General features: G+C 36.5%; 1 protein-coding gene and 1 non-coding gene across 2 annotated transcripts; one reads left to right on the top strand and one right to left on the bottom strand.

Moving 5' to 3' along the window:
• Positions 1-8: 8 nt before the first annotated feature.
• On the top strand, positions 9-26753 carry DCAF13 (DDB1 and CUL4 associated factor 13). Its single transcript, XM_043483458.1, has 11 exons — positions 9-191; positions 2755-2954; positions 3875-3982; positions 6619-6708; positions 8296-8451; positions 12424-12501; positions 14153-14235; positions 17809-17973; positions 22990-23125; positions 24403-24566; positions 25548-26753. The coding sequence occupies exons 1-11, from the start codon at positions 122-124 to the stop codon at positions 25633-25635; spliced, it is 1338 nt and encodes a 445-aa protein (XP_043339393.1). The 5' UTR covers positions 9-121; the 3' UTR covers positions 25636-26753.
• Positions 23360-23433, bottom strand: TRNAT-UGU. The gene has a single exon. It is a non-coding gene; the product is annotated as a tRNA-Thr (tRNA).

Below are 26753 nucleotides of genomic sequence, written 5' to 3'. Positions count from 1 at the left end.
TGACAGGAAGTGGTCGGGAAGAAGCGGAAGTGGCATGTGTTGGTGGAGAAGGAGTCTGCGGCGGCGGTATCTGGGGCCTGGAGGGAAAGGGTCGTAAGATCCCTGGAGAACTGGCAGCAAGATGAAGGTGAAGATGCTGAGTCGGAACCCCGACCACTATGTCCGCGAAACCAAATTGGACTTACACCGAGGTGAGACAAGTTAGTAGGGAGTCCGCCAGCCTTGGATCCGGCCTCGGCTTCAGCGAGTAAAGCTGGTCGGGGAGGGGAGACTGGTGTTCCACTCTCGTTGTTTGCCAGTTTTCTTTCGCTAGGGCTCTTGGTTTATAAAGCGCTTCTGGTTCTGGGTAGCAGAACACTTGTCTTCAAATCCCTTTCCTCATAGTTTTTGTCTAGTGGTCAGTGGCAGTTAGTTATATGGGAAAATGATTCCGTCTACACCGCTTTCAGCTGCTCTCTGTTCTCAGGGTCCTGTTGGGGGGAACGTGGACTTGAATGAGCCAAACTCGAGGATTGTGAAGGAATTAACAATTAAGCAAACATCTTAAACCTCTCGTTGTTACTCTAACTTTCGACAACGTTGCTACTTAAAATTACGTACTTCGGGATGTGGGAACAGACAAAGATGACACTTAAAGCCGTCAGTTTTCTCTTAAAAACTCCTGTGGAGAAGTTTAGTGGGGGAATGACTAAAATGAAATTAATGGGTTTTATCTGTACTGGTCTGTTCCCCCATTAACCTGCTAACTGCGTATGAATTATAGCTAAGTGAACAAGCATGTGTGAATAGACTGTTCTAAGTGAAGCGAATAACAGGTGCAAAGGCCTTAAGGCAGGAATAAACTTAAGGCATAAGAGAAGGGCCATGTCTTCAGAGTTTGAGGTAGGTGTGAGCCATAGAAGGTGAGGCTGGAACAATATTTCCGTGTGATTGAGTCATATAGCTTATCAGTATATATTGTGAGCAATGCTAACTAAATGGTCTCTGCTCACAAGATGTTTACAGGTTAAGTATCAAAACAGCAGTGTTCTTAAAATGCAAAGTAGATTATGTCACTCTGACTTGACACCATCCCTACTCCTTGAACTTGGTCCCATCTTCCTCTCTCCTTTCATGGGTGACTACTTTTCCCACAGCTAGTGTACGTGTTCTCTTGTTAGTCTGTGTGCGTTTCAGGCATTCTCTTTCAGGCATGCGATGGCACACACCTCTTCCCAGTTTCTGTCCCCTGCAGATTTCCCCCCATCCTGTACACATGTAGGCACCCTCTTATGCTTCTGTTTCATATTTTTATACTAATATCAGAGTGTTTATTACATTGTCTCATTATTATTGTGACTGTCAGTCCTTTTTTACCAGATTGAGCTTGCAGAGAGTGGCCCAGTCTTGTTTGTTTCTATGTCCCCTGTGTTTAGATAGCACCTGGCACCTAGTAGTTGCGTTATTAATGTCTGAATGAAGGAATGGGTAACTGGTTGGTCATAGATTTTTTTTGTTTAAGTGGTCTTTGTAAATGTTGTGCAGTATTCAAATACTTATTTGAGTATTCTGACTCATAGATCTGGGGTGTGGGCATCAAGGAATCTGTATTTTTAAAACTCTGTTGGCAATACAGCTGATAACATACAAATGTATAAAAACAACATACATCAGTATGTACTGTGAGTCTGTTTGCTCTGATGTCCTGAGTGTTGTATATGGGAGGTGTTCCATATGTCTTTGTTGAATGTTTATTGTTGACTGAATTGAATTTAGAGATGGGCATAATTATGGGTATTTGGAAAATTTGTAGAAGATACAAGATTTAAACTGAATTTTTTTAGAGGATGTGTAGGGTTCAAATGGGCTTCCCAGGTGGTTTGGAGGGTAAAGAATCTGCCCGCAGTGTGGGAGATCTATGTTCAATTCCTGGGCCAGGAAGGTCCCCTGGAGAAGGGACTGGCGACCCACTCCAGCATTCTTGCCTGGAGAATTCCATGAGCAGAGGAGCCTGACAGGCTACAGTCCATGGGGTCGCAAAGAATCGGACCCAACTGAGCGACTAACACGTACACACAAAATCAAACATTGAAAGTGCTCAATAAGTAGTATAATCATCATCACAACATTATATCCTTATCAGTACAGTGATCAGCACTGGAGATTATTAGTGTTCCCTGCCCAGTAAGGGGGCTTCCCAGATGGCGGTAGTGATAAAGAACCCATCTGCCAGTGCAGGAGATGCAAGATATATGGGTTCGATCCCTGTATCAGGAGGATCCCTTGCCTAGAGAATCCCATGGACAGAGGAGCCTGGCGGGCTACGTTCAATGGGTTGCACAGAGTCAGACACGACTTAAGCAACTTAGCATGCATACACACACCCAGTAAGGAGCTTAAGAGGTCAGTTGAGCAAACGTTTATGATGCACCTGTTTTTTGCTCAGCATAAGAAATGTAATGAAGAATGTAGCGGAAGCCCTGCAGGTGAAGGCTTATAACCCAGTTGAAGAGCGTAGTAGGACATAGAAAAGGAAAAGTTGTGTGTGTGTGTATGTATATAGTTATTTTGCAAGATGTATGTGTTCTATCACTTTCTGGTAATTTTGGAGAGGTTCTGGACAAAAGGTCTTCAACGTTTTTAGTTTTAGTCCTCGGCATAGTCACTGTCCCTAATATAAGCTTATTGAATAATATATTGAGTGATTAGCCAAGGAATACCACAGAAGGTATTAAATGTGAATTATTTTATTAAGAGGAATCATTCTTATTTCAGTTCCAAGAAACTATGATCCTACCTTACATCCTTTTGAGGTCCCACGAGAATATATAAGAGCTTTAAATGCTACCAAACTGGAACGGGTATTTGCAAAACCATTCCTTGCCTCCCTGGATGGTCACCGAGATGGAGTCAATTGCTTGGCAAAGAATCCAAAGAGCCTGGCTACTGTCCTTTCTGGGGCATGTGATGGAGAGGCAAGTATCACTAAACACTGACATTTTAAACTGAAAATAGTTATGTTGCAAATATTCTTCCTTTAATTGGGAGTTACTGTGGGTTTTAATTGATTTGATTTCATTTTTCTATGTCCTGTTTTCTTTTAATTCTCAAGACTAAATTTTCTTTGAATCAGTAACTTCAGTAGTTTCTTATCTAAACCTAAGAAATTAAAAATGTAGTAGCTTTCGGCTGTTTGACAGTAAGTAATAAGGCATGTTTACAATACAGATATTTAGCTGTGAGTTTTTTTCACAGAGTATGTTATTAACAATTCAACACTTAATTATTTCCCACTGTGCCAAGGAAAGAAAAGCTTTAAAGCACTTTTACACTAGAATCAACAGAGTATTTAAGAGATTCAGTTTTCTGCTTGTTGATGTTTGTATCCATAGACACTGCATATTTTTTTTTCCAATGTGCCTAACAGACATTCTTCTGTGAAATGTAAAAAAATTTTTATTTATTTATTTATTCTACCTTTGGCTACGCTGGGTCTTTGTTGCTGTGTGTGGGCTTTCTCTAGTTGCCACCGGTGGGGGAGGGGGCTCCTCTTGGTTGCGGTGCTGAGGCTTCTTGCTGCAGTGGCGTCTCCTGTTGCCAAGCATAGGCTGCAGGGTGCACAGGCTTCTGTGGTTGCTCCATCCCATGTGGGATCCTCCCTGACTAGGACTGAATCCGTGTCCTCTACACTGGTAGGCAGAACCCCAGCCATTGGACCACCAGGAACGTTCAGCATTGCATTATTTTGATCTAGAGGATTTTGTTTTTAGCCATCTGGTAGAGTGATTTATAGCCTTTTCAGTGTTGAACTTATTTTTCTTGGAATGTAGTACTTCTGTGCCTGAACATTTTTTATTTATACTTTACTGAAATTTCCTAGTATGTTTTATTATAGGTTAAAATTTGGAACTTGACCAGACGAAAATGTATTCGTACAATACAAGCACATGAAGGTTTTGTACGAGGAATATGTACTCGCTTTTGTGGGACATCTTTTTTTACTGTAAGTATAATACAGTTAAGTCATTAACTCTTTTCACCATGTGTAGAACTAATCTAATTGAATATTTTCTGAGTTCATTTATGTGATCCAAGGCCCTTTCTGATTTTCACAATGCAAAATAACATTAGAACTCAGATGAGTCTTGGTTTTCTTTATGTAATCCAGCCTTTCCCATACTTTAAAAATTTTTTATTTCTAATTACACGTTAGATGAGTGTGTGCTAAGTCGTTTCAGTCATTTCTGACTCTTTGCTACCCAGTGGACTGTAGCCAGCCAGGTTCCTCTGTCCATGGAATTCCCCAGGCAACAATAGTGGAGTGGGTTGCCATTCTCTCCTCCAGGGGACCTTCCCAACCAGGGATTGAACTCCTGTCTCATGTCTCCTGCATCGGCAGGCGGGCTCTTTCCCACTAGTGTCACCTGGGAAGCCCAAATACATATTACTGAGCTAATATTCTATAGAACACTTAGAAGTGGGATTAAAACAAGAGGAGTCATTTGTACTTCCTTTGTCAGTTAGCAATAAGTCATTGAAGGATTTTTGTGTATGATAAAATATACTTAACATAAAATTTACCATTCTAGCCATTTTTAAGTGTATATTCCAGTGGCATTAAGTATGTTCACATCATTGTAAAGCCATCACCACTATCCATCTCCAGGACTTTTTCACCTTCCAAACTGATACGGTGTCACTGTTAAACACTGACTGCACATCTCTCACCCCTGCCTCCTGCCCTTGAGTAATTTACCTGGTAATTACTGTTGTGCTGTATGTCCCTGCATGTCCCTATGTGTCTGATAATTTCACTTAATCTAATGTCCTTAAGGTTCATCCGTTTTGTACCAGAATTTTGTATCAGAATTTCTTTCCTTTTTAAGACTAATGCTCCGCTGTATGTATATACCACATTTTGTTTATTCACTCATCCATTAGTGGATGTTTTGGTTATTTCTACCTTTTGGCCTTTGTGAATAATGCTACTGTGGTATGCAAATATTGAAAGTTATTGAAAGTTTTTAATAGGAAAATGATGGAGTCTGAGTTGAGCTTTCAGAGGATTAATTTGACAGCTGTGAGTGATCAGTTTGGAGGCAGTTTTAATAGTCTGCATAAGCAATAATAGAGTCAACTCTGGGGAGTGAAAATAATTGAAAGTAGTACTTTTCCCAGACCTCCTCCCACAACGTACATCTTAAATTAACAAAATTAGAACTAACAATAGAAAGATGTTACCAGACCCACTCACATAATAAACATTTTAAGACGACAGGATTAGTCAGAGATTCTTAAGAAGGAGAAACATATCCTGGAGCAAGATACATTGTTATATTGATTAAGACAAAGCAATGTAGAAAAAAACATTTGTCCTTTTCTCCTTGAGATCCCCAGACCCCTTTCTCCTCCTAAAGGACTCTGGACCCCTTCCTCCTCCTTGGGGACCCTGTACTTCTTATCAACCTACCTAGAAATTGACTCTCTCAATAATAACCATTCAACATTCTGACAGGTATAAGGTGTTACCTCATTGTGGTTTTGATTTGCATTTCCCTGATGAGCAGTAATGTCGGGCATCTTTTCATGTACCTATTTGGCATCTGTGTGTCTTTGGAAAAAAATGTTTATTCAGAGCCTCTGCCTATTTTTTGAGTTTTTTTTGATGTTGAGTTGTATGAGTTCTTTGTATACTTTGGATATTAATCCATTATTGGATATATTGTTTGCAGATATCTTCTTTTTTTACTTTGTTGATAGTTTTTTTTTTGCTGTGCAGAGCCTTTTTAGTTCGATGGAATCCCATTTGTTTTCCTCGCCTGAGGAAACACATTCAAAACAATTTAGTAATATCGATGTTTATGTGATATCTTGAACATATCAGCCTTGTCCCAAAGTCTTAAATTACCATAGTTTGTTTCCTTAACTTTCATTTGGGCTAAGGTGCCAGCAGTTCTGCCCACCATTTCTTTCACCTTCTCTGTAACCGTCAGCTCCAGTGAAAAGGCAAGCAATGCTTATGCTAACATTATGAAAATAATATTACCCTTATGGACTCCTGAAAAATTCTCAGTATCCTTCAGAAGTCTACATTTTACGGTTTGAAAACCTCTGCCTTAATATTGATAGTTTCTGGAGTTTTGAGTCATACAAAGAAAGACTTTTCCCATGCCAAGATAATAAAAATGCCTTGTCTGTAGTATCTTTATGGATTTTGTTGCATGTTTTACATTTAAAGTTATCTGGAATTATATTTTTATATCAGGTGTCACATTGGTTCATACTTTTTAAATGACTAACCTGATCTCACAATACCGTTTTATTGTAATTCAGTTTTCTTCCTAATTTGAAATGTCATCCTTATTACAACATGCAGCTTTTACCATCTTTATGATGTAATATTATTTCTACGCTTACTCTTGTTTTGCTCTATTCATCCTATTTTATTTTAAATTTTATGTGTTTTATATGTTTATCACAAATCTTTAACAAGGTGGGATATAAATGAATCGATAAATACAGTACTGGAAGAATGTGGTATATGTTATTTTTTAAACTAAAGATGTTTATAATTTGATGTATGCATTGGCAAGTTTACAGTTTATAACTGTTCTTCATTATCATTGTAAATATTTCTAGGTTGGTGATGACAAAACTGTGAAGCAATGGAAAATGGATGGACCAAGCTGTGGAGAAGAGGAGGAGCCATTGCATACTATATTAGGAAAGGTACAAAAATAAATTGACCCATACTTGGACTACTAAAATTCTTCTCTTTTACCTACAATTATTTCATAATTTCAACTTCATAAAAAGGTAAAAGAAATCAGACACTCTAGGCTGCAGTACTTCACCTGTTTTAAGCAATAGTTAATGCAGTCAAAGGGCCTTTGCAGTTAAAGACTTTGAACAGTTCTTTGGTGTTCCTTGCCATAGTGTTCTGTTTCTATTTTTAGTCAGAGGAGGCAGTGAAACATTTCCTATAGCAAGAACATGGGAGGAGATCTATAAGATAAAAGGTCAGAAAAAAATAGTGCTTCAGCTTCTCATTTATATCATGGATCTTTCCCAAAGCTCAGCATTTACTTGAAAGTATTCTTTAGGAAATTAATTTAATAGTGTGCTTTCTATATAAATCTTATTTACGTTTCTTAATAGCATTCTGCAAATCAGTTGATATAGTTTAGTTATAACTTAAGTTATAGCTTAATAATTTGGATCATTTGCTCTACCCATGTTTTTTAATCCTTATGTTTTGATACTAAGGGAAATTCTAAAATTAGAATTAATCTTTAAATATTTCATCTTTAAAATCTTTTTGTCATTTTAGTATTTAGTATATATTTAAGTTCTGCTCTTCAGGCTTCAAGAAGTTCTAAATGTTTTTTTTTTTTTAAATGAGAGGTTTGGCCCATGATTAGGACTTTGCTGAATTCTAATGGTCAATCTAAATGTTCTTGAAGAATGTGGAGGTGGTATATTAGTATGCGATGGAAATAGTTTACAGATGGTAAAAAATTAGTAATTCGTGAAAGAAAAGTTGTTTCATCCTTGTAAAATGTCCTATCACTAGGAGTTCCAAAGATTTTTTGAAATACTTAGTGTTACCCTTTCTCTGTGGTACTGGGGGTTAATTCTTACTGTGGAAAAGTCTGTAGAGACTTGAATAGAAATAATTCTAAATCTGCACATGTTGATAGAGTTCTTAAAAGCTTAAAGTATTGGCTAAATAGTTGCCTTTAATTTGCTTTGCAAACATTTTTTTAATGTCTAGTAGAAAGGTAGGCTTTAATCTGGCCCTGAATAGATGAGTCACGAATTTTAAATAAATAATACCAAATTTATGAGATTTTATTGCTTTTAACAACCTTAGCATCCACACTTGCTAATTTTGTTTCTCTCTCTAAATTTTGATGCAGTTGTTTTTATCTGTGTTTCTTTCCTGGGACTCAGTATTTCATGTGTTAAATGTGGAATTAAGTGTTTTAGAAATTACCTTTTGTGTTTCATTAGTTGATTCCAAGATCCCTTCAATACCCAGTGACAATTTAAAAATTGCTTCAGTGTTATGTATTCAAACTTAATTAAATACATCCCATGTTAACATTTTTCTTTATTCCCAGAATGTGTGATAAGGAACATCACTTCTTATGGTAGTAATTTCTCCTTTAAGTAAGGGCTTTAAAGAAATTTCTTAGTGAACAGGGATTTTCTTAAGCAGATGAGAGTGTAGAGAAATATATTTTAAGATATTATTCTGTAGATTTGAAGTACTAATGAAAAGACTCATCTGTAACAACCTCTCTGCTTTTAAAGACAGTGTATACAGGAATTGATCATCACTGGAAAGAAGCTGTTTTTGCCACGTGTGGACAGCAAGTAGACATTTGGGATGAACAAAGAACCAATCCTATATGTTCAATGACTTGGGGATTTGACAGTATAAGCAGTGTTAAATTTAACCCAATTGAGGTAATGCTCCTTTTTGAAATATGTTCTGCTTATTGTTTCTTTATTATCATATAATTTCAACTCTATTCAGGAAAAATTTGAATGTGTGATCTAAGAATTTTCTGAGTTTTAGTGGTGTTCTCCCATTTGGTCATTTTTCCAGATTATGTCTGAGTTCCACTTTATTTGATCAGATCTCAACATGTTTATCCACAGTTTAGTCCCAGACACCAGTGTTCAGCACTGTTAGAGGCAGTGTATGCGTGTGCTCATGGGGGTAAAACTCCAGCACATACCATCCTGAGGAACTTTCAGTTTTATTTGTACCTTCAGCACTCATGTTCCACAAAGTGAAAGTGAAAGTCGCTCAGTTGTGTCCGACTCTTTGTGACCCCATGATTATACAGTCCACGGAATTCTCCAGGCCAGAATACTGGAGTAGGTAGCCTTTCTCTTCTCCAGGGGATCTTCCCAACCCAGGAATCGAACCCAGGTCTCCTGCATTGAAGGCAGATTTTTTACCAGCTGGGCCACAAGGGAAGCCCCATGTTCCACAGATTACCTTTAAAAAAAAAAAGTTAATTCTTCTTAACTCTGTTGGAGGTGAGAAGTGTTGAGCATTGTTTTCTTTAATCATTTGTACATTACAAGGACATCAGTGCTTCCAAATAATATGCATGGTTATTTTTATACTACATGATAATTTGTTATAATTCTATTTTTCTTCACTCAGAAGACTAAATTGTGATTCCTAATTCCTTCCAGATCTAAGGGAAGAGTTAGAGATTAGCCTACTTATTGTTTATTTAGATCCAATCTTGGGAATGGAGGCTGCCCTGAAGGCCAAGCTAGCTCCTGGACTCCAGGCCTTTCCCTGAGCTTTTTCTGAATGCACAACAACTGATAAACTCACTGTCCAGAAGACCCAGTCAACATGCCTTTTTCTGAAGGAAGAAAAGGAAATCACTCTGTATGAGCTGGTTTTAGAAGTTATCAGGAGGCTATCTTGTTAGATGGTACCAGAGAAAATTCTCATCTGCAAGTTTTGCCTTTAAGAGACTCTTGATTGACAAAAGGAGAAATAAAAGGTTGAGTCAAAGTAGCAGGGTATAAAGACTGAGTGAGGGGCTTCCTTGGTGGCTCAGTGGTAAAGAATCTGCCTGCCAGTGCAGGAGACGTGGGTTCAGTCCCTGATCCAGGAAGATCCCACATGCCAGAAAGGAACTATTGAGCCTGTGCTTTAGAGGCTGGGAGCCTCAACTACTGAAGCTCATGCACCCTAGAGCCTGTGCTCACAACAAGAGAAGCCACCTCAATGAAAAGCCCCTGCTCACCACAACTAGAGAAAACCCCACACAACAAAGACGACCCAGTGCAGCCAAAAATAAATAAAATTATAAAAATAAAAGTATTTTTAAAAGAGTGAGATGCAGTAGTATGATATGAACTTGGCTTTGAAGTCCTGCTGAGAAATCAGTTAGAGGAGACCCCCCTTCCTTCAGCCCACACCGGTAAACACTTGCGGGAGAGGCTGCAGGGTTAGAGCCGGGATTGGCAAGATGGAGTCTGTGAGGCCACTGCCTGTTTCTGGTTTTTTTAAGTTTTTTTCTGAAACACAGCTGTGCCCTTTTGCTCATGTATTGTTTGTAACTGAGTTGGCACTACAAAGCCCAAACTATATCCACTGTCGCCCTTTACAAAAAAAGTTTGCTGATCATTGGGACAGAATACCTGTCCCTTTTGTCTGTCTCTTCCTCACTCCACCGTCCATTTCCCTTCCTGGGTTCCCCTTGGTTGTCAAAGTGCGCTATGGCATGCAAGTCAGTCTTACAGACCAGGCCACGGTGACCCTGGGCAGAAGCAGGCTACGAACACAAGTGACTTGTGAGAAAATTTAATGTCTTGCCTTGCTGTGGACCTAGGCTGGAACTGTATTTCCTGTCAGTGTTGACCTTTCACAAGTCATAATTTTTCTCTGTATTTGTCTGTTTTTGAAATGAGATTAATTATGTCTTCCAGTGTACTTAGGTTTGTTGCAAGTGTCAAATGTGATAATATATGTGAATATTTTTAAAAGGTGCTACCCAAGTTTAAGATGGTGGTGTCATGCTGTTAAAAAAAAAAACAACAAACCAAAAACCAGAAGGAACAGATCCTGATTCCTACTTCCCCAATGGGTAAATGAGATCTGTTGTTTCTCTGTTCTGGTGAACACCTGCGTCAGTAGAGCTGATGGCCAATCCTAAAATCATAATTGATGATTAGTGATGACCTAGCAACCATGTTTCTCAAACTAGCCTGTATAAAAACTCTTATTTGTTCAGCTGTGTGTGTATGTGTGTTTTATTAACCTTATGACCTTGACTTGGTGGTAAAAGCAAATGGTGTGCATGTCTCTTACCCTGACCCTGTATTAAACTTAATGGGGAGGGCATGTTGCTGTGAACAAATGGAGTGTATCTGTCTCCTCTAATCATCACTAATTAACTTTCTGTTAAAATATTGAAGCTGAGAATTCTGATAAAGCCAAAAGTTTATGCCAAGAATTGCTACATTTTACAGTGTTAAAGTCAGCTTTCCTTCTTGGTAGAATTTTTTGCTTTGCTCAAATTCAAGTCTTTTTGAGAACAGTACCTGGTCAGACCTTAGAGTGAAATAATGAGAAACTAAGAAAGGTTGAGAGGAGTCACTCATAGGGGAAAAGCTCAGAGAGGAAGCAGTTTAAAAAGAGTTTAGGAAAGAACTGAGATCCTGATGGTAGCATTGGCTTTATGAGTTTTATTTGAACTGTATACACAAATGTGGGAGGCTGTACAGCAGTTTAGTAATTAACTCTTCCAGTTCCTCTTATGCTTTCGGTAGGAATAATATAAGCAGAAGCCAGGAGTTACATCAGGCACCCATGGGTGAGGAGGAACGGTGCTGCAGGGAGTGGGATTTGGGATTCCATTGGTAGGTGGAGAGCTTATTTTCTCTTAATGCCAAGGATCATGTAACCACTTGACACATTTATAAGTGAAGTCGCTCAGTCGTGTCCGACTTTTTGCGACCCCATGGACGGTAGCCTGCCAGGCTCCTCCATCCATGGAATTTTCCAGGCAAGAATACTGGAATGGGTTGCTATTTCCTTCTCCAGGGGATCGTCCCAACCCAGGGATCGAACCCAGGTCTCCCGCATTGTAGGCAGATTCTTTTACCGTCTGAGCCACCAGGAATGTCCGACACATTTATAACTGACATAAATATTTGAAACACCAGAGAGTTAATAACCATGAGGAAATGTCTAACTGTTAATAAAGCAATAATTTATACAGTCAGCCCTCCAAATCCACGGGTTCTGCGTCTGTGGTTACAGAAGGCCGAGTATTAGGGACTTGAGAATCCTTGGATTTTGGTATCCTGCACCCAATTACCCACAGGTACCAAGGGATGACTGTATGTTTAGGAAATACTGCCATAGATGTAATATTTTTAAATGATACTTAATATTGCTGCCCAGTGTAGTAAAATTAATATATTTCCACATTGCAGTGCTTACTGCTATAACTCTTTGGAAAAACCATAACCTCTGAATAGCATAAGCCATAAAATTATTCATACTTTTTGATTAGAGTGATGCCACTACTAAAATCTTATCCTTAGGAAAAGAAGATCTAAATGTATTCAAATGTTTACTGAAGTGTTATTTATAATATGGAAGAACAGGAGACAGGTCTAAGTGAAGAAGGGGTAAGTAAAATATATTGTTATAAAATAGAATGCAGAATATCTACAATATCATCTCAGACATCTAAAATACATGCATGGGGATTTAACCATGAAAATCTTTGGCTTTGGTTGCCAAGATTAGGAGTGATTTGTTGTACCCTCTTACAATGGACTTTAGTGTTACAGCTTTGTATCTTAAAGGGTAATTAAATCATTTGTTCACGAATGGACATGGTTTGCTGCCAAACCTGGCTTTTAACTGATAATTGTTACACTTATTTTTAGACATTTCTCTTGGGAAGTTGTGCTTCTGACAGGAATATAGTACTGTATGATATGAGACAAGCTACTCCTCTGAAAAAGGTGAGTTTCAATTTGTCTTATGCTTTATACGGTTGTTAATGCATTCTCTTGTGAATTGAGTGACTGAAAATATAGAGCGAATGTTTTTTTGGAATTAAAAAAAAATTATTTTTAATAGAGATGTTCTTAAAACTCGAAGTGGTCATAATGGCATTCCCTCAATTTCTTGTTGCTTTTTAGAGACCCTTAAATTTCCATGAGGTACTATATTCTAGTCTTCTCTTTTCCATAATGCCCGAATATTTTAGACATCTAGTTTGTACTTACTGAATTGAAAGTTTTTAAGTATTGCATCCTATTAGTCAGGCCCTGTGATTATCATAGAGACACATATGGTATTTTATTCCAGAAAGTTTTATAACTAATTCACATAATCACCTTTATTTGTTTAGTTACATACCAGTGGGGGTAGCAGTTTGACATTTTATTTAGACAAGCACTATCCTGTTCAAGGTGTCAGATTTCCCAGCAGTTCTGAAGCAGTCACTCCAGAACTTAGATATCAGAGTTAATACAATCTTAAGCTGATTATAAAGAGGGAGGAAATATTGTTAGTAAAGAGAGGAATGCCATTATAAGTAAACGAGTATACAGTTGATGGCAAGTGCTGGAATTGAGGGAGAAAGAAAAGCTAGAGCTTGTTAATGGACTTCAAGTCTGTTATAGACATCTCTATGCCATATGTAACAGAGATGCTTTTAATATTTTTGTTGTTACCAAATCATTTTCATAACATGTAATAAATTCAGAAGTATTAGAAGTAGAATATATTGATTGATGTTTGGGCTAGATAAGTAGAATAATCTTTCCAAATTTCACTCATCCATGTCACATGGTGGGAATATCATGCATGAACTTTGGTGTTAAGACTTTAAGCAGGTAACGTAATCTTTGTTTCTTCTGTGAAATGGTGATATTAATAACTACCTTACAGCTCAGTGGTGAGAATAAAACATTACGCATTTAGCAGAATGTTAACATGGAAGTGCTAGTTTTTTGTTTATTTGGTTTTTGTCTTTTTCATTGGGGTATAGTTGCTTTACAATGTCGTGATGGTTTCTGCTATACAAGTGACTCAGCTGAATGTATACATATATCCCCTGTGTCTCGGACCTCCAGCCGAACGCCTTTCATCCCACCCACCCAGGTCATCACGGAGCACCAAGCTGAGCTCCCGGCTCCGTGCGGCAGGCGTTCCCTCCAGCTGTCTGTCTTACACAGGGTAGTGTGTGTGTGTATCAGTCTCCCATCTCCCAGTTCATCCCACCCGTGCCAAAGGACTGGTTTAATAAGTAGTAGTTTCTGCCCCTTTCAACCCTACCTTCTCAGTTGTTAATAGTAGTACTTTACTACTTTTGGGTTTAACTTTTCTTACATATGTCTCATTTCCCCAACTACACTATAAGCTTTTTGAGGTCAAGGGACCACTTATTAAACATTTTTATATTTTTTCAATATTTAGCACTCTGCCTGTGTGTTTGGGAAACAAATTATTGATTTTCTTTTCCTATTGCACTGAGCCAAATACTGTGGCACATGATAGGTGTTTACTGAAGTATTTATGAAAAATGAAGAAAAGGAAATGACATAGAAATTTACCCATTTTAGAGGGACTTAATTTCATAGTAATGGGTTAGTGTATGTTTCTCAGGTCATCTTAGATATGAGAACAAATACAATTTGCTGGAACCCTATGGAAGCATTCATTTTTACTGCAGCAAACGAAGATTACAAGTAAGTTTCCCTTTTCTTATAACTTAATTTCTATCAGAAGTAACTCAACTATATATGTCTTATTAATGAAATATATTTTCCTAGGTAGTACATGTCTCTGTAAAGTTTTATTGGAATATAGTCACATTTATTTATTTTTCACTTTTTAAACTTTTTATTTTGTATTGGGGTATAGCTGATTGGCAGTGTTGTGATGGTTTCAGATGAACAGCAAAGGGACTCAGCCGTACATATACATGTGTCCATTCTCCCCCAAACTCCCCTCCCATCCAGGCTGCCACATAGCTTTGAGCAGAGTTCCATGTGCTATACAGTTGTACATTTCTCTTTTTCTGACTCACTTCACTCAATATAACAATCTCTAGGTCATCCATAGACACATTTACTTACGTATGGGATATGGCTGCTTTTGTGCTATAATGCCTGAGTTGAGTAGTTGCGACAGAGCCCGTATGACCCACAAAGCCAAAAATGTTGATTATTTGGCCCTTTACAGAAAAAGTTGGCCAATCCCTGACATTAACCATATATCAGTAAATAATGACTGAATCATACATGTTTTAAGAGCCTAAAAATGTCTGCCTGCAAAATGTGTGGGCAGGTGATTGTTATTCATGTTGTCACGTTATCAGCCACCACGATTATTTCAGTAAGACAAAAGGAAAAACTAAAGTTTCAGTCTTTACCTTAATAGTTACAGATACATTTATCTGTGACTCTTTGTAAAGGCGTAACTTAGCAGCCTTATGTTCTTGACCTGGATGGAATTTTATGATTTCTTATGTACTGCTTTAAAACTTGCTGAAGCATTCGACATTAGCTCACTTTATGTTTTTAATATCCCTATAAGGTGAATAAGACATGTATGTTATCCCCTTCTTATAGATGAGGGTATTGATGTAGGGGGTTTAATCTCCTAATGAGGAAAGAATATCTTATTCATTTTTTTTTAAATCTAAGCATTTATTGTACTGCTATGCATATGATGGATTCTTAATACGTGTTTTTTTTTGGCAGAAGGTGGAAATTTGTCATTGGATTGAACTTTAGATCTTCTGTATTTAAATTCTTTGTTCTTTCCACTACTGTTAGGAAAGCGTAAATTAGTTTAGAAGATTTATTACATGATGCTTTAGTGGTTTTAAGCTAAAAGCATCAATTACGACTTTTCTGTACTAAAACGAAGTTCTCATCAACTCGAACCACTTAATTGAAGTTCTTTTAGCCTTTATTAGTGTTTGAAGTTAAATGCCCTTGTTCTAGTTTAAAGCAATAAAAAAAAGTCCTGCTGACGAATCTTACTAACATTTCTAAAGTTTGCTCTAATTAGCTATTTGGGGAAAATAATCTTTTTTTCAGAGTATCTTTAGAATTTCTCAGTTTTTGCCTTGGAAATAATTATATATAGAAGCTGAAACAAAGAGTACATCACTTGTAAAACACTTAGAGTACCATAATTGCTCTTACTTGAAAGTGATTTTGCTGTGTAAAATAATCTTTTAACATTTTATTTCTTTTCTTGCCCTTTAAATAATCCTATTGTGATTTAGAAATCCAAGTTCAAGTCTAGACCCAACCAATAACTATTGTAAAAAGTTAGACAAGTCATGTGAACTAATCTGTACCATAGTTTCATCAGGTAATAGGGTTGAACTATTTTATCCCTGAAGAATACTGTGACTTGAAACTTTGTTTACAAAAACATTTTGTATCCAGATGGGTTGATTTGCTTGGAATTCTAATAAGTTCTTAACTTTTTTCTCATGTAGAAATTAAAACAGAATTTACTAAAAAAATTCGCTAAAAACAAACCTGGTTGAAAACCACTGCTCTAGATAGGGAATATACAGCAGTTTTCAGCTCAGAAATTTAACCTCAGTGATCAGAATGACCTTGATCGACAATCCTGTGTTATGTTTGAAGATCATAAAAGAAAACAATGACTCATCTCTGAGTTATTTGAAAATTGTTACCTTTAGCATCAGTGACTTTTTCTAATAATGGTATCAGGAAATATTCTTTATGAAGTGTTTTTGTATTTTTTTTTTTTTAATTTTTGTTTTGAGGTAATCTTAGGCTTGCCGAAAAGTTACAAAAAAGGTACCTGTAAGACAGTTTCCCCAGATGTTAATGTCTTAGGTCACCATAGTTCAATTAGCAAAACCAAGAAATTAACATTGGTACAATATTGTAAACTGTAGACTTTATTCCATCACTAGTGTTCTTTTACTGTTCTAGGATCCAGTGCAGGATCCTACATTGCATTTGCACTTGGTTACCGTGTCTCTTTAGTCTGCTCACTGACTTTCTCAGTCTTCCCTTTTCTGTTATGACCTTAGTACTTTTGAGAAGGACTGACTTGTCAGTTATATTGTAGACTGCTCTTAACTTGGGTTCAACTGGTGTTTTCTCATTATTTCATTGAGATTATGCATCTTTGGCAAGAAAACCACAACACTGATATCCCCTTCTTGGTGCATCAGATCAGGAGTACATAATGTCGGTACATCTTATTGCTAGTAATGTTAACCTTCATCACTTAGTTAAGGTGGTGTCTACCAGCTTTCCCCACTATAAAGTTATTATTTTCTTCTTCTGTAATTAATACATATCTGCAGGGAGATACTTTGAAATTTTGTGTTTATCTTGTTTCTCCTCAAACTTTTCCCTCGCTAATATTTGCATCTGGAAGTATTTTGATGTTAGGAAATTGGTTACAGTAATTCTGTATTACTACTGTCCATCATTTATCTTGGTTCATTTTAAGCACTGTTCTTCTAGCTGTCAATGAAAAAATTTTAAACCTCGAAAATCATGAAGTCAGTGTTCTTGCCAATCGTGCACGAAGTATACTTTTCTAGTTTTAGTACACCCTTTGAAAAGCTGTCCTTGCTCTCATGTATCACTGATGGAGTATAAATTAGTGTGATTTCATTGGAAGTGATTTATCAACTCAAAAACTTTTAAAAATGCTCATGCCTTTGAACTTAATAATTCTAATTATAGGAATCTGTCCCTTTAGATATCAAAAGTTATAATAAAACATTGGAAACTTTACTAACAGATTTAAATATAAATTTAAACAGATTATCAATTATTTTAACTCATTTATATATGAAAACATTAAAAACATGTTCAGAGATTAATAGATAAATGCTCATAATATGCTACATGAAATATCAATATAGAGCTTTATACAGTAATATCTTAATTGTATTAAAAGGCACATAATTAAATAGCATGGTTAAAAGAAACAGTTACATTGTACTGACTATCTCTGGGTAGTGAAATTAAATCCTAGTTTTATACTCTTCATGCGCTTGGAATTTGTACATTTTCTACAATGAGATTTCTGTTTGTAAGGATTAAAGTGTGTAAGTATATAATCTTAAGGAATAATAAAACTGTTGATATTTTTCCCTATCCCTTATCTGCCGTGTGAAGAATTGAGCTATTTATTTAGATGTGCTTTATTTATTAGCTAGCCATCTTAATTTCACTAGTCTCTCTTAGTACTGCGTGTGCATTTTTTCATAGAAACTTGTATCAAATAATTAAAAACTCTTTTTACAGCCTGTATACTTTTGATATGCGTGCCCTGGACACTCCTGTAATGGTGCATATGGATCATGTGTCTGCAGTGCTTGATGTGGATTACTCTCCCACTGGGAGAGAGTTTGTGTCAGCTAGTTTTGATAAATCTATTCGAATCTTTCCTGTGGACAAAAGTAGAAGCAGGTATGTTACTACCAGTAAACATTTGTTTCTGTTTTACTTTTTTTCCCTGCCTTGATCATCATGTCTGTTTCGAAAGGTTATTTGGTGGACAGAGAAGCCTGGTGGACTCCAGTCCATGGGGTCGCAAAGAGTCTGACACGACTGAGTGACTAACACACACTGGTCTTGTGTATATGATGGGACTCACACTCAGGTGTTGTGATGTGGGGTGCCACCTTCTGCATCATCTGTGAGCAAAAACATCGCCTGTGGGGCAGATTCTTTATTAAACAAGGTATTAGCTTTATATAATTTATTGATGTGAAATCTTGGTGTTTCAGTGAGTCAGTTCAGTCGCTCAGTCGTGTCTGACTTTTTGCAACCCCGTGACTCGCAGCACACCAGGCCTCCCTGTCCATCATCAACTCCCGGAGTTACTCAGACTCAAGCCCATCGAGTCAGTGATGCCATCCAGCCATCTCATCCTCTGTCGTCCCCTTCTCCTCCTGCCCCCAATCCCTCCCAGCATCAGGGTCTTTTCTAGTGAGTCAACTCTTCACATGAGGTGGCCAAAGTATTGGAGTTTCAGCTTCAAAACCTTTTTGAGTGTTTTATACTAATTTTTTAAAGCCTTTATTTCTTTTAGGGGAATTTTAGGTTTACAACAAAATGGAGAGGAAAGTAGAGAGTTCCCATATATTCCCAGTTGCTATGCATGCAGAGCTTGTTCCATTATAAACATTTCACATAGGGTGGTACTTTCGTTACCTCACCACAATGTAGGATGAACCTACACTGACCCATCGTAATCTCCCCAAATCCATTTACCTTAGAATTCACTCTTTGGATCATATATATTCTATGGGTTTGGATAAATGTATAATGACATATATCCATCATGATAATATCATGCAGAGTATTTTCACTGCCTTGAAATAGAGTAAACTTGAAAAAAAAATTTAATTTGATAATGAAGAACTTAAAGTTTCCCCTAATACAGTTAAAGAGAAGTTAATAATACCTTATATTTATTGTTTTGTGCTTATTTAAATTCAACTCTCATACACTAAGGCAAAAATGGAAAAGAGAAAAATCAGGATTTAAATGGTCAGGACAAGTCTCCCTCCATCCTTATAGTAGATATGCGCTCTGGGATGATCAGGAGATGCGAGGTCTGAGTACCCCGCTGTCCTGTGCTCTGTGTGTGTCATTGTCTGTGTTCACTGAATGTAACTAGTGTTTCAGATGTTCTGTTTCATACAACTTGGCCCTCTACTACATACATTACTGAATGTCGTGTATATACTTGTACCACCATGTAATATTATTTTACATGTTATTGTATTGAGGTAGTTTATAGTAAACTGGCATTTAAAGGTTTTCAAGAATAATTTTTGACTGCATTTGATTTTTTGCCGACTTTAAAAATTAACTCCTGTAAGATCCAGCCCCTTATATTAGTGTGCTGTGATTTACAGACCCTTTTATGCATATTCAAGGCCAATACAAGTAAACTAGAAGATACCTTCCCGTAAGGAGTATGGTGGTGTCACTCACTCTTCGAAGATACGACCACCTCCATTTTGATACAGTAAAGTAGGAACATTAAATTTAAAAAGGACGTATATTCTCTCTGAATTACTATACATATATACACATATGTGTATGCTCAGTCATGTCCAACTCTTTTGCGACCCCATAGACTGTAGCCTGCCAGGCTCTTCTGTCCATGGAATTTCCCAGGCAAAAATACTGGAGTGGGTTGCCATTTCCTTCTCCAGGGGATCTTCCCAACCCAGGAATCAAACCCACATCTCCTGCGTCTCTTGCATTACAGGTGAACTCTTACTGCTGAGCCACCAGGGAAGCAAGTTTGGGAGAGCAAGCACCCAACATACACAAGACGTGTATGCATACACATTTATTCGTATACTTGCTTGGGTGACCACATGTTGCTTCAGTGTTGGAGAAAATGCACATGGTGAAAGATAGCAGAATGATTGGAAGTCATAGAAAAGGAAAGGAGATAACTAAGCAGAATCAGGGAAAAGAAAGAACAGAGAACCTGTATACTGAGGTTGGAAGGTGATGATCTGTGCTAGAGGACAGCAGTGTGGAGCTGGTGAAACAGTTTCCCCACCTTTATAAAGACTGATTAGCAGTCTTTATGGGACCCTTTCTTCACTTAAAGCTAGAGAAAGAGCATTCATTTTGGTGTTGTAACTATAACAGGGTGGAGAAATTTCACCACTTAAGTGCAGTGATGAGAATTTTGATCATTACTCTTAGTGATAACTATCCTAGCTTCTACAGTGTTGAAGGGGTCTGATCTTCCTGAGCAAGTGTGTTTGTCTTCACAGGCACATCCTCCTGACTCAGGAGCCTTGCAGGTGCCTAGCCTGTATCTGCACCACCCTGAAAGTGACAGCCTCCTTAAAGTTTACACTGTAGGCACCTCATTTGCCTCACCCTTGTCCCAGCCTTGTATTCACAACCAAAAGATCTTGCCCACAGAGCCTCTTCAGGGTCACACAGCTCCATACGTTTTTTGGTCATAGCCAATCTGCTTGTCTAACTCTTTGGTGTTTTTTCGTGTGATAGTTGTATCTTTCTCTTCTCTGACTTGAGGAAGCCGTATTAATTCCTAAACTTTTTCATATCAGCATGAATTGCTAGCAGATAACTGTCGTCATCATCATCATGTATGACTAAAAGGGTATTTGAATCAAAAGTATACTGGGTGGGTGTTCTGGTGACTTTGATCTTCATTTTGTCATTTTCTGTTTTGGACTCCTGGGGTTGGTTCCTATGTGACTGTTGAAACTAACTTGACATTCTTGTCATGAATGGTTTGTTGGTAATTGTTCAGTTAGGCCCGAGGCAAGGCTGATAGTTTCTATTCTTCTCACCTCTCTGGAAAAAGAATCAAGAGAGTGTGGCCCTCCATCATGTCTTGACACCAGGACCTCCAGAGGTATTAAAGTAGGACAGTTCTAACATGATGCATAAGCAGACTTAAGGATCAAAGGAGGAGTACAAGAAATGGGAAATTTAGGCACCCGTGATGCCAAGAGCCCCATAGTTGAGTTCAAACTGATTATTCTAAAACCAGCACAGGCAATTAAATTCAAGTCTAGTTAAAAGCTCAGATTATTCCAGAATTATACAAAGTGAGTAGTTCTAATACCCCATTTCTAGGAATTGTCTCCTGATGTTTTTTGAAGATTTTGTAATCACAATTTAATACGTGTTACTTCCTGTTGGGTTTAGTTATAAACGATACAATTGATGCTCTCTCTGACCGTTACTGTCATCTGCTGGAAAGCTGCTTCTGGTTTGTTTCCATGGTCTGCTCTAGTTTCCTATCATTACAAAAACATCAAATAATACAGGCAGTGCTTTGAATGATCTGTATTTTTTTAATATTTTCCTTTCAAAGAACTTAAAGTCACTGAAATATATTTTTAAAGTAAATTTTCACCACAGCCAAAAAATAAAAATAAAGAAATCTTTAAAAAAATAAATAAATTTTGAATAGGTTTTCAAAAACTACAGTTAAATCAATATTTGAAGGTCACTTCTGTGGATTTCATTCAGTATTTACTTAGCAAACAAGTAAATTCAGTTGTATTCACATGGAACAATTCTTTTAGCTTGACTGTGTATGTAAAGAATTTAAGTTTTTAAATTATTTATCTCCACCAATAGTATAATTTATAATGAAATTTATGTGTCTGTTCTATGTATGAGCATAAACATATCTAGAAGTTAGAACTCTGCATAGTTTACCATTAAGGAGGATTCTCAGTTGGCCAAGTAACTGTCCACTGGATTGGTCTAGTCTAATATCAATATATGAACTGATGTAATATATGCAGGTTATTTTTAGTGGTTACCAAAGCCTTATTGAATTTCCTGATATTTACACTCAGTATATTGCTGTGGGGAAAGGGCGATCTTAAATGGGTAGAGGTTGTGAGAATTGAGTCTTGTAGAAGCAGAGCATTGAGAGAAGAAAAGGCAGGCTGTCTGATCTACTTTTCCTTTTAATAGTATGTTCATTCTAACCATCCTCTCTTTTAGAATTGTGTCATGTGGTTTATCTACATGGTCATTCAAGAGCTCAAAATGTATCTGTTAGAAATAGCATAATAGACTACTTTTCTGAGCGTACTTCTGAAATGTTTTTATAGGTAACTAAATCTATCGATTTCATCATCCTATATGAGTTTTCTTTTACTGTGCAGAACTGGCTGAGCGTGTTTCCTCTGTAGTCTGCATTTTGAATCACTTAATCCAGATAAGGAAGTTTTACTTTTCCAGGAGTCTCATGTTTTAATTTTTTCTGACCTTGTCTTTTACTTGCTTTTTAATGCTCTGCTTAACACTTCCTAATATAGTATCTTCTGTGAATTCACTTAGCATGTTTCACACCTTTCCAAATAGGTATGATATTTGACATCTCCATTTACTAAATGATCCTTACCTCAACTCATCACTTCTGTAGTCCTCTCTTTCTTTTCACATATGTAAGTCATCCGCTCTCACTTTAATTAAATTGTTCAAATTAAACTTTTTCAACAATTTGACCAAAACAGAAATCAGACATTAGGATCAGCATATCAGGATGTGTTCTTTGGATGCCGTTGAGTTTTTTTTTTCCAGTGAAATGAAACCCAAAAAAGTGTGGTGGTTGATCTTAATTGTTACTCCAGCTTCAGTGTATTTTATTTGTGTTATACGCCCACAGTTATTTTGTGATTTTTTTCTGGATATCTAGTTTTGCTTGGTTTGTTTTCCTTATTTTTCTGACTGGATTATGACTTCTCTGGGGGCGGGACTTTTCAGTAAGTTCAGCAGCACTTAGCATAGACTCTTAGCAGTATGGTCCAATAAAAACACATGGAAATGAATTTTAATTTCTTTTTTATACTCTTTCAGGACTCAAAACAACGTTACCCTGATACTTGATAGGTAGTTGGTTAAGGAAAATCTGTACCAGATTCCTAAAGGTTTTAACTTAGTTCCTCTTTGTAGGGAAGTCTATCACACAAAGAGAATGCAGCATGTTATCTGTGTAAGATGGACCGCTGACAGCAAGTACATTATGTGTGGATCTGATGAGATGAACATTCGTCTGTGGAAAGCTAATGCTTCTGAAAAGTTGGGTGTGGTAAGAGATCCTATTTTCTTTCATTATCACACAGCTTGTTTCTAGTGTTATTGAATATCATTATATTATAAAGAGAATTTATTTCAAGGGCTTTAGTTTTGATAAAAGGAAATAAGCTAGCTACGAAACAGACAAGGTTGTATGAAGTTTACTTTTTTCATGTCAAAGGCACCTTCAGAGTTCTTTGTTTTTGTTTTTGCTCTTGGCCACACTGCATGACTTGTGGGCTCTTAGTTCCCTGACCAGGGGTTGAACCTGGGCCCCTGGCAGTACAAATGCTGCGTCCTAACCACTGGACCACCAGGGGACTCCCCCAGAGGCCTTTGTTAATTCAAATGTTTGATCACATTTGAGCCTTCTTGTTTCTTTGTATTTTCCTTGAGGTAGGGAGAGAAGATGTAGGGACTAGAGGCTTAGAACTTGGAATGTGTATTTTGTTAAAGGAATAGTAATCAGACAAATCAAAGACTGCAGGTCTCTGTGAGGTATTATTATTTTAATATCAAAGACAGTGAAACACTTAAAAAATACACAGCTTCAGACTTAAAAAAGATTTGATGAAAATATAACAAATATTACTGTTGACTAGCAACCTCTGGGTTGTGAGTTATGGTTGATTTCTGTTCTTAATGTTTTTCTAAATGTCTCATGTTTTCTATAAGAAATATACAGGTTGTTTATATCTGAAGCAAATAGTAAGTTTAATAAGGAAAGGTTAAGTGTGGTTTATTTTCTGCTTAGCCCTGGAAGGAAAATCAAGATATAAAAATAAGCAATTAAAGATAAATTCATTTTAGGTTTAATAATTATTAAAGTACTACACTATGCCTAGGTTTATGTTCATCATTAAATATTCCTCTAAATCATATCATCCTTAACAATTGTTAGGCAAAGAATGGTTATTATGTCATCACTTTTGTTTCTGTTTCAATAATTTTTACAGAAAAAATTTTTGAGTGGTTCATTAAGTGCTTTTTCTGTGTTATGTGGACCAACTCAGTGGTCCACAGAACCTAACTCCCTAGGCACTGCTTTTTTGCAGTTGGTGGCATCCATCAGTGCATTGTAGGCACCCTGACTAAGAGGAAATAGAGTGCTTGCAGAGCTCGTATCAATAACATAACCTTGTAATGGGTACAGTTTAATGTAACTGTATTAGTAATTTTGGTTGCATGTCATAAATGTTGATATTGGGGAAACATTTCTTCCTAACTCTGTTGAACTTAAGCAAAACGAACACATCATTCGTGAAAACATCAAAATGTATTTTTTTTCAGCTTACATCACGAGAAAAAGCAGCCACAGATTATAACCAGAAGTTAAAGGAGAAATTTCAATATCATCCTCATATAAAACGTATCTCTCGTCACCGACATCTACCAAAATCTATCTACAGCCAGATTCAGGAACAGCGCATCATGAAAGAAGCTCGTCGACGAAAGTATGTTTTGGAGCATTTGTATCTCTCAGTACTGTTTTCTAACTCTCCCCTCACATCCCACCAAAACCAAACAAAAAATGTGCCCATCCAAGGAATATTTTATATGCTGTTGTACATCAGAGGTGGTTTTGAATACTCCTCTGGGCTTTTTCCTGATAAAATGGGAAGCTATGATTATCTAACATGATGAGAATTTTCATTACCTATCTTTGGGAATATGTTTAAAGGGCAGACAATGTCAATGACATACATATCAAAATTAGAAAAGGCTCTACTCATACTGAAAAAACTATTGTAAATAGAGAGTGTAAAAAAATGATTTCTGATGTAGCTGGAATTAAGAGGTAATAGTGTATTTTCTAGCTTAAAGACTGACAAGAATATTTGTTAGATAAAAATTTATCTAATATGCTTGCTTCATCATAACATTTGGAATCTAGTATTTTGGCTCTGAAGCAAAAGTTTCCACCATCACCATCATTTCCCCTGTAGAATATTCTTCTCTTTGCAATCCTTGAATTCATGTAATATATTATAGAAATTCTGAGAAAGAGTTTTTTTTTTTTAATTAGACACTGCAAATTGTTATTTTGTTATGTTTGGATAGATGTTGGGGTTGAGTCAATTTTAAACATTTTGATAACTTGCAGAAGGTTTTTAAACTTAGTAAAGACAGTGATATAGTAAGAGAAGAAGCAAATAAGTTAACAAAAGTTGGTTTCTAAGTGAAAATTGCTCAGTCATATCTGACTCTTGCAACCCCATGGACCATATAGTCCATGGAATTCTACAGGCCAGAATACTGGAGTGGGTAGTCATTCCCTTCTCCAGAGCTACTTCTTACCTACTCTTGTGAAAACTTTTTTTCAGTGGGTAGTTTTCTAGTGAAAGAAAATGCCTTGTAATTTTTTTGAGAAAGTTTTCTTTGGTTAAGGTGACTTCTCATAAACTTAAATTTTGTGTATTTTGTTTAATTTCTAGGGAACTGAATCGTATCAAACATAGCAAGCCTGGATCTGTGCAGATGGTGTCAGAGAAGAAGAAACACATAGTGGCAGTTGTGAAATAATATTTGGTATTCTTACCGATACTAATGTATAATTATTTGTTACATGTTGATTTGTGAACTCTATAAATAAAAGTACTGCCCCTCTTATAACAACAAATGTTTTAGTTATATGTGTAGAGCTTAATTGTTGCACATTTTTGCTATCTTGAAAACTTATCTTTAAAGGTGACCTGATTGATAAGACTGTCCAACATGTTATCCTTGATCATCTTTCTTCATTGAAGAATACAGAATTTACAAACTAAGTTATTTTTTGCTGTTAGAAATTACAGATATACTTTCACTTTGATCTGTTATTTTAGACACTTTACATTTGAATTTACATCTAAGACCAAACATCTCTTTTGTTACCTTCAGTGTTACTTTGGATAATTATTGCAATGATTCTTCCTTGGATTCCATATGACACATAGAAGAATTTTGTCTGAACTTTTCTCAATTGAACTTATTGTCTGTGTTGTATTTATATTGGGCTTTTTGAGACTGTATAGATGATTAGCTACATTTATATAACTTTTATAAAAATTATAACTTACAATATTATAAAATATCCTTTTTCTCAGCATTATGACTTTGTTCCATTTCTGCTATATAATTTCTTTTTAATCTCAGCAATCATAAATAGCTCTGTGTGACATAGATTGGGTTTTTTTCTTTTTTTTTAAAACCCATCATCAGCTTAGTATAAATACAAACCTAATTTTTAGGAAATTATGTTAAAAAGAGATTAAAAATCCAAAAGAAAAAATATGTTATGAATACATATATTTGTAGTAAAACTATTTAAAATACAACAGCGATGATAAATATCAAAATCTGGAAAGTGAGAGAAGGATTCAATCAGGGTGGGATACACAGGAGATTTTAACTGTTGATAAGGTTTCTTTCTTCAGCTGTGTGTACATTCTAGTATTTTTTATGCTTTCTTGGATATTTTAAACATTTCATCGTGTTTTTCTCAAAGCTGATAAAGACATCAACCATCTACCTTTTACTCCTTTGGAGCTATTGTAGGACTCAAAACGATTTATAAGGTGAACCAAGTTCTCTTGTACATTTTAACACTGCTGTTAGTTTGAGTGTGGTTTCAAAGAAAATATACTGATCTATAAACAAGA

This window comes from Cervus canadensis, chromosome 12 (genome assembly GCF_019320065.1).
Source record: "Cervus canadensis isolate Bull #8, Minnesota chromosome 12, ASM1932006v1, whole genome shotgun sequence".
In the NCBI taxonomy this organism is placed as follows: domain Eukaryota; kingdom Metazoa; phylum Chordata; class Mammalia; order Artiodactyla; family Cervidae; genus Cervus; species Cervus canadensis.
The sequence above is the reverse complement of the archived record's forward strand: the minus strand, read 5'-3'. Positions and strand labels throughout refer to the sequence as shown.

What these genes read in the sequence shown, in the direction of transcription:
- DCAF13 (XM_043483458.1), top strand. Translation starts at nt 122, where the DNA reads ATGAAGGTGAAGATGCTGAGTCGGAACCCCGACCACTATGTCCGCGAA. An exon ending in TTAAATTTAACCCAATTGAG is followed by an intron (nt 8,452 to 12,423) that starts GTAATGCTCCTT and finishes ACTTATTTTTAG; the next exon opens with ACATTTCTCTTGGGAAGTTG. An exon ending in GCAGCAAACGAAGATTACAA is followed by an intron (nt 14,236 to 17,808) that starts GTAAGTTTCCCT and finishes CTCTTTTTACAG; the next exon opens with CCTGTATACTTTTGATATGC.